Source organism: Neopelma chrysocephalum, unplaced genomic scaffold, assembly GCF_003984885.1.
Source record: "Neopelma chrysocephalum unplaced genomic scaffold, ASM398488v2 Primary Assembly neopelma1_62, whole genome shotgun sequence".
Classification (NCBI taxonomy): Eukaryota; Metazoa; Chordata; class Aves; order Passeriformes; family Pipridae; genus Neopelma; species Neopelma chrysocephalum.
In genome coordinates, this window is record NW_020897719.1 from 4,470,010 (window position 1) to 4,483,649 (window position 13,640).

The 13,640-nt window shown below is 38.5% G+C and overlaps 1 protein-coding gene across 2 annotated transcripts in view; it reads left to right on the plus strand.

Moving 5' to 3' along the window:
- GXYLT1 (glucoside xylosyltransferase 1) overlaps positions 1-9,829 on the plus strand; it is a 46,678-nt gene extending 36,849 nt beyond the window's left edge. For both annotated transcript variants that reach the window (XM_027682140.1, XM_027682139.1), the window contains exons 6-8: positions 5,542-5,665; positions 5,884-6,056; positions 7,940-9,829. In XM_027682140.1, the coding sequence (XP_027537941.1) occupies positions 5,542-5,665; positions 5,884-6,056; positions 7,940-8,101 (459 nt within the window). In that variant the 3' untranslated portion in view covers positions 8,102-9,829. The remainder of the gene's footprint in view (positions 1-5,541; positions 5,666-5,883; positions 6,057-7,939) is intronic.
- The last annotated feature ends 3,811 nt before the right edge of the window (positions 9,830-13,640 follow it).

Sequence of the window (13,640 nt, forward strand, 5' to 3'; positions counted from 1 at the left end):
CTAGTGGTGCACCTAAAGAAATACTCTTTCACTCTTACTTGATTGTAAAAAGTAAAATAGGCTCAGAATTGCCTCTGACAGGAGATTACCTCATGATTTCTAAACCATACTGCTGCTTTAGTCCTTTTATTTATTGGACACACTGGAAAGTGTCCTGTAGTATCAGGCTTGTGGTAGCGTTTTCAGTCCAGCCAGAACAGTTTGGGGATGTCTAATAAAGAGACCTACTAGGTTACCTGAAATTTAGGAGTGATAGTGCTTGATCATTCTCCTCCTATCATAGTGAGATAGTGCAGCCTAGGTAACGACTAAGGAGGAAATGAGGTTATTGTACAATATTGATTATTGAGAGCTTTAGAGAGCACTCAGCAGGGGAGCCATTTAGTTTATTCTCCCTTAGTACCTAGAGCGTGGTCCCATAAGCTTGCAGAGCATAACAGGGCCCCAAAGGTGCACAAGCTTTATTACAAAAGCTCTACTGTTCATGGAGACTTGCAGAGACTGTTTTCTTCTTTAATTTCCTTGAATGCCTTAATAAAAGGAGGATTGGTCAATGGAAAAATCGCAACCTCACAGCAAAACTTCGAGAAAGATTTAGTGTAGATGAGTCTATACACAGCAGCAAAGGAGCTACTAATCTCAACCCTTTAGAAGAGAAGAGGGTAGGTGTAGGGTCTGTCCTAAATTCAGGGGTAGGGGCTATCCTAATACCCCTTCCCAACAACACTGCAGATGGTTTTGGACTGTTCCATGTTGTGTCCTATGAACTATTCCAGTCAAATACAGTAGAACTAGAAAATGCTTCTTTGTTTTATAGGAATGTCTGAATTTGTTTATATTCATTCAGGAGGCTCAACAAATTCTTCAAGGAGTATATAAGGTCTGGGAATTTTTGTATCTTTTAAAAGCTGTCTCTAGGTCTTTTTAATATGACACTGTAGTGGCTAGAGCATTTCTCTGAACAGTGGAAGTCTTGAATCAGGATATTCCTCTAATGCTATGAATTTAAAACTGTGGGTTCTTTGTCTATTGTAGTTTTTTCAGCCCAAAATTACAGACTGAGCTGCTTGAGGCCTCTAAGCATCTTTCTTCTTTGTCACATTGATTTGTAAAAGTCAGGAGGAGCCAGAAGATGGATAAATAAAAAGTAGAATCAGAGACTTTAGCTAAAGGTTACAGTGTTTGTCTGGGTAGCAGTAAACCTGTAGCTCCATGTATTGCTCCAGGATTAAATCGTCTTTTATCCACTTACTTATTAAAGCCTTAATCTTCTTAGAACTGTCAGGTTTAGTCATTTTAGACAAGTATCCTAGCTATTTGGCTGTCTGTGGTGCCTAATGGAAGTTGTTACTCCTGGTCCTGACTATGTTATCTGTCTTGTTGTTTTAAGTCTCTGTGTATATATACAGAACAAATATGTTCACTGTACGCACACGTGTGTGTACACATTTATTTGGACAATACTCTCAGGCACATGGTGTGACTCTTGGGGATGCTCCTGTGCAGGGCCAGGAGTGGGACTCGATGATCCTTATGGGTCCCTTCCAACTCAACGTATTCTGTGATCTATACAGATCTATACATATGCACGCATGGATGTGTTACTGAATATAGTGTGATCATAAAACAGTGTGTAACTGGGCATGAGACTAGAATCCATAATGGAGCTTCTGATGGTTAGTGCCTGCATGTTGTCTTTGCTAAGCAGCAGTTATAAAATAGGAATGTAAAACGCGCAAGAGCATTTAGGATATGGAAGGGGTAGTAGTAGGTAACTTCTTTTGTATTTGTATACATATAGATGTAGTTATTTTCTTAAACTGGAAGAGATGTAGCAAATACTACAGATATGGTGTTATAACATAAAAAATCCTAGACCAGTGAGGCAATATGAATAGAGAGCAATGACTTTTATCACATTTATTAAGAAAGTTAGTTGTTGTGATTCCTGAGATGCAGGCAGTCATGGAAAGGAACAAGTTCTTAGAAAATCAAACAAGCCCCCAACAAATTAAGTCCAGATAGAGTGTGCAAAGTAGAGGTTCATGGGTATGCTTTAGGAAAAAAATAAATAATCAGAGAGTTTCTATGACTTAAACCATTATAAACTCTTTTTTTACCATTCAGTTGTGCTTAGGGTCATTGTTCCAAGAAAGAACTAATTGCTTCTAAAAGCAAGATTCCTGTCTCTTACCAGCTTTTCCCTGCTTTTCTCATTTACTTTGTCTTAGCCTCTGGTGTTTGTTGATCCTTTCTCTGATTCAATTCAATTTAGTAACAGGAGAAAAAAGATATCCTTCTTCTGGGTTATGGAAGTAAATCAGTTTGCAAAAACATTCAGTAAGTGTTAGCACTAGCAAAAGCAGTGCTAGTGCAAAAGCAGGAGAGAGTCATGTAACCAGAAGGAAGAGGGCTGGCTCTAAGTTGGTCAACTGTTTGTGGGACACAGCTGCAACTGGTTTAGATATTGCTGTATGATTTGAGAATTTTTCCACAGTTTTATATTTTCTTACTAGAATTAAGAGAAAGGTAATACAAGGCTGGGGACCCCTGGTGGCCTAGTGGTTAGCATGCAGGACTCTCACTGCTGCGGCCCAGGTTCGATTCCTCGGTCCCCCGGGCAGATGGAGCCCGTTAGCCCTGTGAGGCCATCCATCTAAGAGAAGGTCACTCTAAACAAACCTACGTCCTGAGGACCTCACTGCCATTGTCCAAGTTCGCTTGGCCCCGGCAGATGAACCTTAGGATTAAAGGGTGGGCTCAGTTCAGCGCAGGCTGTGTCTCACCTAAAAAATCCATTGCGCAGGCTGGAAAGGTAAAAGACCTTTCCCAAAATCTTCGTTCGCGAAGACTGGCCATTAATACAAGGCTAAATATGACAGCTCTTTTAAGTCTGACTTTAGCCTTGGCCAGGCAGAAGTTTTCTGGATATTGAGGTGCTGGAGCAGGTCCAGAGAAGAGCAGCAAGGCTGGTGAAGGGACTTGAGCAAAGTCCTATGAGGAGAGGCTGAGGGAGCTGGGGTTGTTCAGCCTGGAGAAGAGGAGGCTCAGGGGAGACCTTATCACTCTCTACAACTCCCTGAAAGGAGGTTGTAGCCAGGTGGGTGTTGGTCTCTTCTCCCAGGCAACTATCAGTAAGACAAGAGGGCATGGTCTTAAGCTGTGCCAGGGGACGTTTAGGTTAGATATTAGGAAGAAGTTCTTTCCAGAGAGGGTAATCAGGCATTGGAATGGGCTGCCCAGGGAAGTGGTGGATTCTCTGTCCCTGGAGGTTTTTAAGATGAGACTGGGTGAGGCACTTAGTGCCATGGTCTAGTAACTGCAGTGGTAGTGGATCAAGTGTTGGACTTGATGATCTCAGAGGTCCCTTCCAACCCGGCTGATTCTATGATTCTATGATGTTATGATGGCATCACAGAAATGCCCACTACTGTTGTGTGTTTTTTTCTTAAATCTCTTTAACATTCATTGCTTGTTGTTGAATATTGGAGAGAAGGTTTATGTTCTGAAAATCCTTAAATTATCATAGAATTGTTTCTGAAATTTACTGGACAAACTTCTGAAAAGCAATTCTATCAGCATTCTACTTCTCAAGCTGTTTAACCTCACCTCAAGTTACAATAGAATATTTTAAAGAAGGAGAATGTATAACTATTCTAGTAGTTTCTCTTGCTCTGTAACTCCTATGCTGATGTCACTATACATCACTGTTAATAAATTTTTTATTTATGCAAAGGTTATTGAAATATTACAGTTTCCAGTACTTAAATCTGACTGCATTATTTGTCAAGTAGTGTTGTTTCTAGATGTCTGGCTCTGTGATATATGCTGTTTCCTGCTTTGCATCTTCTTGGGATATATTGCTATTAAAACTCAACAAGTGAAATGAAAATTATATTAAATAATGACTTTAATAACCTAAAGTTATATTTTGGTCAATATTCTATGGATTGCAAAGTTCAGGTGAGGGAATAATCTTTATGCACTGTGATTCAGTCCCATTTACTTGCTTTTTGGAAGATTTTAGCTTGGTGTTAAGCCTGTATTTTATTTCGTTTAATCATGTTTCACTGAATCTAATGATAATTCTTACTAGAGAAGAATTCTCTTGTGCATTTCTTATGCCTGCTCTCATTGAATACTTGTAGGCAATCATAGTCATAAATTTTTTAGGACTGAAGAGACTGTAATATTCTCTTTGGCTTCTTAGACAATATAAGCTATAGATCTTTTTTTTTTAATTAATTCTTGTCTGAAATCTGATAGTATTTCGTGTTTTAGTCTTCAGTTCTAAAAGCCCTTCATATTCAATGGCTGAAATGATTTAAGGAAAGAATAAAAACTGAACTGCTAATTTGTGCACTTTGTAGTTTGTCAGTGTAAAGCTCAGAGAAGAAAGTCTTTGATACTGTAATTCAAAAACTGAGTCTTTTGCTCCTAGTAATCTGTCTCTTAATATGATATTCCTGTATGCAAATCCCAAACTATACTGGAGTTTTAATTTAATATTTTCTTTGGCAACCTGTTAAAAAGAAGCAAGGGTACAATTCTGTACTTGTTAGGAATTTTCTCTGGGACTTTTTGTTATTCCATCTCCCTCTCACAACTGAAGTACAAGGTAGAGAGTGAGCAGCCTTGTTCCTTTTCTATTCTAGTTGAGCTTAAACATGGTGTAAAGATAAAAAATTAGCTTTGGAATATGTAACCAGTTAAACTGCAGATTTTAATCTCTTTGGTAATATGGCCAAAAGAGTAAACTGTAAACCAGTTTACTCCAAGTAGCACATCCACAACCAGAACCTTAGAAGAACTCCTCCTTCTTTCAGTTTGAAGCGATTCTGGTAAATCAAGAAATTTGGCATTTAGTAACAGCTGTTGGTTTAATGTCTTACTGACTTTTGCTAGTGAAAAGTCATGCCTTTGCTGTGGAAGTTCAAGTTTAGTAACTAAAAAAAATTAGTTCAACTGGATGAAAATTCTTTTGAAAACCTTTGAAGGATCTTTGTATTTTTGTACACTATGTTGTAGCCTGTATTTGTTGTCTGTGTGTTTGGAACTATTTAAGAATTAATTTTATGTTGAACTGGTTTAAATTTTTGAAGTTAACATTAGAACCTGTGTATATTTATCACTCTGTGAAAAAGAGAGAAAGTGTGTGAAGTGTGCATATTTAAAGACTCGCCATCTACTTGCTGCATCACTTAATGAAGTTTAGATCCTACTGCTGCGTAAAAAACCCTTGCCATTTCTTAGAACTCTTGACTTAACATGTTTGAAGAAAATCTTGAAGAGAAAAAAACAATGTAATAGAAGTAGGAGATGCATCAAATTTTCCTTCTAAGTTTATAATTGAGAAATAAAGCATATTGGAAGTGTCCATAACTATTTTCCTTAGATGGGTTTGTTGGTTTAAAAGGAAGAAATCATCTATACATTTGAGATTTGTAACTTTGAAATGCAAATTACTGTGATTGTGTAAGGCATTTCCGTATATATTATACGTATAATTTTCCTGAATGTGTTTTGCCTTTTGCTTCATAGAATGATATGACACCGGTCCGGTTACAGTGGGGAGAAATTCTTATGCCACTACTGAAGAAATACAAGTTGAACATAACATGGGGTGATCAGGATCTATTGAACATTATGTTTTTTCACAATCCAGGTAAATCCACATTGATTTTAAGTCTAACACTAGAAAGCTGATCTTTTCCATGATGTTCAAAAATCTAGGAAAATACTCTTTTAGCAGACTTTTCTGTGAAAGCATTCAAGGGACTATGTGCTCCTTTTGTTCTTTGAAAGTATTTACTTTGAGAGTTTACGTTGAGACACAACACTGGAGCTTGTTAGAGTGCAATGAACTCTCATTTTTCCACACAGAAAGTCTTTATGTCTTTCCTTGCCAATGGAATTATCGACCTGACCACTGCATCTATGGAAGCAATTGTAAGGCAGCTGAAGAAGAAGGTATATTTATTCTTCATGGAAACAGAGGTGTGTACCACGATGATAAACAACCAACTTTTAGGGCTGTCTATGAAGCAATAAAAAATGTAAGTATTTTCAGCATTGTACTTATTATTTTTTAAAGTATTTTTATCTGTAGTGCTGCATGTATTTTGTTTGATACTCACCTTAATTGCAACAAAGTAATTTTTTTCTCTTTTAAGCAACTTTAAGTGTTTCATCGGTTTCTTCTTTATTATTTGGGTGGAGTTCCAGCATATTCCTGTTTTGATGAGCATCTTTGGAAACATAGTGCAGACTATGTTTAAGTTAGGATTCTAAAGCATTGCCCGTAGTTGTCAATGCTTATTTAAAAGGCTATGTTCTCATTCATTTAATGAATCATCTGGTACACTTCTTACCTGAGCATTTGGAGATCATAGAATATCTGAACTGGAAGGGACCCACAAGGATCATTGAAGTCCAACTCCTGGCTCTGCACAGGACAATTCCCAAGAGTCACACCATGTGCCTGAGAGCACTGTCCAAATGCTTCTTGAACTCATACAGGCTTGGTGCTGTGACCACTTCCCTGGGGAGCCTGTTCCAGTGCCCAGCCACTCTCTGGGTGAAGAACCTTTTCCTAATACTCAAACCAAGCCTTTCCTGATACAACTTCAGGCCATTCCCTCAGGTCTTGTCCCTGGTCACTACAGAGAAGAGATCGGTGTCTGCTCCCCCTCTTCCTCTTGTGAGGAAGATGTAGACTGCGATGAGGTCTCTTCCCAGCCTCCTTTTCTCCAGGCTGAACAAGCCATCACCAGAAGCTTTATTTTTCTGGATATTTTAAAATGCAGGAAAAACCTCATATTCCCAAAGTTCATAAGTATTTATTGCAACATTTTAATACTTGTGTCTAGATTTGAATTGTAAAAAACTTTTTATATACTGTGTTTTGACCTTTTCTAGAGATTCAGTGTATTAATATGTTGTTGTTCCTCTAAATACTAAGCACAGTGACGTCTTTTCATTCTGCAAATAAGTAATCTAATAAACTATTTATCACTGCATCAGTATACTCACTGAAGAGCCGTAAAATTTAGCACTGATGCACATTTTAATGTAGCAGGCTATTGTGTGTGTGTATAACCTACAAAAATCAATAGTATATTTTAATGTTGCTTTATTATATGTTGTCATATAGATATAAAAATGAAGAAAAGTACTTTTGGGGGTCTGAGAATACATTGCAGGGAAAGTGATTGTGTTTCCATAAAAATATGTTTTCTTTGTTTCCTTTGAGTATTGTCAAAAACAGAAGAAAAAATTATTTCCTGTTAAATATGATCCCATTTGGTATATGAACATGTCAGAGAAAGTATGTAAAACACTGCTGATTCAATGGTAATAAGATGAACAAAATTATATTACTTCAAAGTGCTGTTTTAACTTATCATTTGTTTATAAAAATATAGCACTGTTGAATTAATGACTACTTTATTTCATGCCTGTGTTAAACACAGTATGTGTTTGACCATCATTCAGTTTAATGAAACTTCAGATCTATTACTTTTCATACTGCTTTCATTATAATTTGATAAGAATTATGTTACTTAAAGGTTATATGCCATTTGAGAAAGTTACCATAAAACCAGAAAAATAACCAGAAATCATTTTAGATCTGTAAATTTTTAATTTAAAAGGTAATTTTTAATTTTCTTCCTTGACTGTCTGAATATGTTCATTGGCTTATATTTAAAAATAGTAAAGTCTTCCATGTTATGCTTATTGAAAGCATTAGAGAATATTTCTATATTTTGGAGGTGTTTTTCAATTATTGCATTCAGAAGCACTCTGAATGCTTGAAAACATTTAATAAACATATAGGAAGCAAATACGATGCTCAGAAACATTTTTATGAAACTCTAATCCTCTGAACAATGAATCTTCCGTATTGACCTTAAATTTTCTTTTCTTAACCTGTTTACAGTATTCATTTGGAGATGATCTGGTTCATTCACTGCTGCAGCCCCTAGAACTGGAATTACAGAAAACCGTGCATACATACTGTGGAAGAGTTTACAAAGTATTCATAAAGCAACTAACAAAAAGCATAAAAGACTTGTATGCCAGAAGATCAAAGGGAAGGTGACTTTTGACTCCTAGCTGTTCCATCAAGAGACTGAAGTAATATACTGGTCAAAAGGTGCAAGAATTTTAATACAGCTTGAATGGGCTCTTAATGTGTCCAGACAGAAGTTTACTAGCATACATAAAAATGAAGAAAATATTCACGTATGAAGAACAGGAACTTTTTTCTGCAGAGGTGACTTTTTGCTCTTTTGAAGTTTAATCACTGCTAATGTTTATCTTGGTTCTGATGATTTGGGTGTTACTGGCTTCTGTGGTCAGTACTTTTAGTCTGACCATAATTCAGTTATCTAATGATCAAACAAACAAGGAAGAAATGAAGATGGCTCTGTTTGAGAGCATACCTCATATATTGTCTAAAATTATGTAAAAACTGTGAATGTAGCAATAACTGAGTCAGCAGCACTAACCTCACTTTAAAGGTGTGAGCCTTTATGTAAACAAAGTTGTTTACAAGTGCAGAAAATACTCTGTTTTCAACAAAATGGGTTGTAATTATCGACAATCTATGTGTGCCTTTACGTGTTCATCTCTTACATGTTGAAATACTGTTTTGACAATCTTGTTTATCTCAGATGTGAACTGCACGCTATAAATACGATTTTCTGAGAAGCTGATAACTAGTATGTGATACTAGTTTTCTCCATTGGTAAATACAGAGACTTTATATTAAAAAGCATTTGTTTGAACATTGTAGAGCCATTAGCTCTAAAAGGTAGAGCAGAGTCGAGGGGGTTTTAAGTAAAAATTCAGTTTGAAGTTGCTTGTCTTATGATACTTTTTAAAAAATTCATGGTTTTGCAGCTTTAATAGGGCATTTGGGAAGCCAAGAAAAACCCAACAGTGGAAATCTGTTGCTGTTGCATTTCCATACTAGGAATTATTACCTGACGATTGTTATAGAGTATGTAGGACCTAAAAGTGAAGAGCTGTAGTAAGAGTTCTGATGCTTCATCAGACTGTGTAGTAGATAGGTTTCTTAGAGAATATATCATGTTACCATATATTTTTAAATAACATGGCTTTAAAATAGCTTTGTGGCAGACTCTCAATACAATGAATGCATTACTGTCAATAGGGTGATAGTAATTTGCAACAGGTAAGGATTAGGCTTTCTTCAACTGTCTTAGTGAAAAAAGAAGTACTGTTTATGCAATACAAACTTTTTTCCCAGAGAAAACGATGAAGAAAAAGGCAGGACTCTAGTGTTACAGTAAAATATTTAAACTTACATGGTGTAAAATGTATTTGTAAAGAGTATTTGAACTTAGATAACCTGTCTAAGTGAGATGAAGTCTTCATAAAGTGAGGTTTTGGATTCCAGAAAAGTTCTTGTGTGTTGAACATGGAGGATCCACTCACTGACTTGCACCTTCATCCCAATCCCATTTTAGAAGCTTAATTTTTGTGGCTGTTTCCATGTCAAAAGTAGGCTGCCTCTGATTTCCAGATTCATGTGAGTTGAGCAAATGCTTTAGCAGTACAAAAATGCACTGCACTGTAAGCAGAGTTTATATTCTGTTTCTAATCTCCCTGCGGGCTCAGGGTGTAAATTTCTGGGATGAAAACTAGGAAGCAGTCTGCTTTGCACGTAGATCTCTTTTCCTTGCTGTGTAACCCTTTGAAGACTGAAAATGTAGAAATCTGTGTGAAGGTGAATACTGTGACTGACTGATTTTACAGTATGCAGTGCATTATTTTTTTACATAAATACTGATTTTTATATCAATTTGTGTTTCAGCTTTCTTTTTTACTTGTAGTGTGTGCTTGTATTTAAAAAAAAATCTTTGAGTTGTTTTTTGTTTGTCTTTGCAGACATATATGCTGCATTATTTGACTCCCTTTTTTTGAGTGAAAATTGCAATGAAACACCGCTTATTTACTCGCATTTATGGCTGTGATGGTATTTGTGACAGATTAAATGAGGTGAAAATAAGGGGTAAGCTACTTCTTTAGCTTATCTGTAGGAAAACACTAGACTTCCAGTTTCCTCTGCCTGGTTTATAAAGGTGTCTCCAAATGCATAGACATAGATATTTCCACTTCTTAGAAGTCTTGAGTTTTTTTTCATTGTCTGTTTTCTGTTTCAAATTTAAAGATTTTTAACTATCAGACAGGTTTAATAGTATCAATTTACTGATAGTATGATTTTTTTTTTTACTTGATTAAGTGGAATACTCATGTATAATTTAAATGAATGTGTAGGCTTGTTGTCCCATTTTTTCCTAATAAATTACCAATTTTGAGTAGTTATTTGTGGTGGTTTGAGACCCCCAAAAATCCAATTCCCAAGTCCAAGCCCCCCTCCCACAATTCACCCCAGTGTGAGAGGGGTTTTCCAGACACAACACAAGACTCAATATGGGGGGAAGGGAATTATATTACAGTTATTACACAAATAAATATTATAATACATTATATACACAATCCTAATTATCTCTCCTATGATAAAGCAATATTTACATTGGATCAAATCTCTTTTCCCTCCAATAAAAGTCCAGAAGGGAAGAAGGAAAGATCCTTTCCACGTTCAGGGCAGCAGTGTCTCTCTTCTCCAATGCAGCAGTCGTAGCTGGAGTTGTAGCTGGATCTCTCTCTCCATTACACACAAGGGGGTCTTCTCTCACCCCTCTCGGCCCTTCGACTGCAATCGAAAGTCTCTTTCCTGTGGACTGCGAAGCAGGGACAAGGCTTGCCTCACCAGGTCGTATCACAAAGTGCAGGGGTCTTTGTGACAGTCCCTTCCTCAGGGGATTTACCCCCTGAGTCAGAACGTTTAGGGCAGCTTTCAGTTCAGTCCTTGCCCTAAGTGTTCTATCAGAGCTCCTTTGCTCTGTCTCAAAACTGCCAGTGTGGCAGCAGCGGGGAGGGAACAAGGCCACTTCCCCCACATTCTGTCTGGCCATCCCGGTCCACCTTCCAGGACGTCTCTGAGCTCTTAGTTCCTCTCTCCGGTGCATGTTGCATTTTAGGACTTCCATCAAATAGGAGTCCACCCCCTCCTCCTAGGAGGGGTCTCAAAGGGGTTTTGGGGAGAGTTAATTCAGTTCTTACCCCAAAACTGTCTTTGTTGAGCTTGGTCCTCTCTCTCTCCGTTGGATAACTCTGTGTCTCTCTGCTTAGCTGCATGCCATCTTTGCTGCTTGTTTATCTCTTTGGCCTTCTGCCACAGTTCTCCGTTCACTGCTGCTCTGCCTCCACTTTCAGTATCTCTGGCTGTCCACTCACAGCAAGGAAACTTCCCCCAGCTCTTAGCTACAGATACTTGGCCCAGTCTAATACTGTTCCAAGTTCCTACAGCCCCCCAGCCGGGGCTGGGGGGTGGCCTAGCCCCCAGCAGGGCTCCTGCCCCTTCTCCCCTCGTGGCCTAAAACATGGCCACTTCTCCTCCAACTACCTCATCATCCTTCTTTTCCGGTCTGGTGTGATATGTTTAAATTTTGCAGAGGCGCTGATTGGGTCAACATCAAAACACCACCCCCTTGGGAGTTACCATTTTTTTAACTCCAGGGGGGAAAACCACTTTTTTTTTCCCCACCACATTATTTTTTAACGTTTTCTCCTGTGGTATCTAAGGTGATTATGATAATTATCATAGCTTCCCTGCCCACTTCACTACTTTGTGAATGAATGGTATTTGGAACTGCTCCAGTAATTTTGTGTGTTAAAATAAGTTGCAGAGAACTATAATGTGAATGTAAGACTTTTATTTTGTTAGAGGAAGTGAATTCTTCTGTAAGAGTGTAGCAGGGAGGATGCTGAAACTGGAACCATACACCATTGAAAGCTCAAGAAGAACAATATTTATTACCAAGAGGTGGCCAACAAAACGAGAACCTGAGAGAGAGGAAGGAGGAGGAAAATAAGCCCTCAGTACACCCCCCCACTCACTCAGGTGTTGTGTACAAAGTTTCTCTTACCGACCCCGGAATGCTTGGAATTACCCATAGCAGCAGCTGCATTCTTGGAGTGTCAGCAGGCTCACAAGATGGAAGGCGTCCCTGCAAAAGGCAACATGGTCCTTCGATGTGAAACTTGAGTTCCACTCCCAGCACGAGCTATCTGCTTTTCATACAATTAAGTGATAATGCCTACCTGGACAAGTGTGGCCAGCACCGCCCAGCTAGAGAGCTTCGGTCCCTCCCCCCATTATGCAAGTGGCATCTCTTCTGCGCATGTGTGGGTACCTTGGAATTTCCCTGTGCCTGCGTGCTACACCTCGGGGAGTCTTTCCTAAATGAAAATGAGGCTTACTTCATCCTCCTCCTCTTCACTTTCTCCTTCAAATACCCTTGAAGGACCATCAGCCAATGAGTACGGCCAGTCTTCGCGAACGAAGATTTTGGGAAAGGTCTTTTACCTTTCGAACCTGCGCAATGGATTTTTCAGGTGAGACACAGCCTGGGCTGAACTGAGCCCACCCTTTAATCCTAAGGTTCATGTGCCGGGGCCAAGCGAGCTTGGACAATGGCAGTGAGGTCCTCAGGTCGTAGGTTTGTTTAGAGTGACCTATTCTTAGATGGATGGCCTTACAGGGCTGACGAGCTCCATCTGCCCGGGGGAGTATCCCTGACCGGGAATCGAACCCGGGCCACGGCGGTGAGAGCGCCGCATCCTAACCACTAGACCACCAGGGGTCCCCACCATCAGCCAACAGCGAGGAACCAATTAATTATAGTTTATACAAAATGCTTCCTTCAAGGACAAAGTTCCCATTTGTCAATGCTTGTTTTCTCATAACTTGGCAGGAAAAGAATAGACTCTCACAGGTGGCTGGGCCAAACACAGACCAAAGTAGCAACATCTAATTAAGCACAAATACAAAGAGACAGTAGAAGTATGAAGTAATGGGAAGATACTTCTCATCACCATGGATCTTGGAACAGATCTTAGATCTGTCTTATGAGGCTGTTGCTGTCAGTCTGAGCATTTTTCTGTGGACAGACACTCAGAAGTGATGTCATAACTTGCATTGTTCAAAAGGAACCTTAAGTATTTTTATGTTCTATATCTAATCTCTTTGAATAGCTTCTGTTTCTTTTTTTGGAAGTTTGGTTCTGTCCAGCTACATTTTTCTGCATATTTGAGAAAAATAACTGAAATTTCTACAGAGTTTTACACAAATAACAGCCAAGTTATTTGCTCAAGTTGCCCAAGTGGGCAAAGCATGAACCCAGCAAGTAAAAATTAAAAAATTAACCACGAGTGTGTATGCTTTAGGTTCCCTTAGAAAAAAGAAGAATGTTTTTTGATCCAAGTTTAACTGTACAGAGAATCACAACTTGCTTTCTGTACTTAACTGCCAAATCTTAATGCAGGATAATTTTCTGTAGAAAGGCAGGTTGCCTCACAGTTGCTTCATAGTCCTAGTAGTCTGCTTGAAACTATTACTCAGGTTTAAAAACAGAAGATATTTGCAGAGGTAATAGCAAACTTTCCACTCTAGGAAGTGAGGAGAAAATCTCATTTTAAGGTAGTTCTCAAAATCTCTCCCTTCCAACCATTTAGTGGAGCTAGGTAAGAACAGCTTGTCCTCCAAG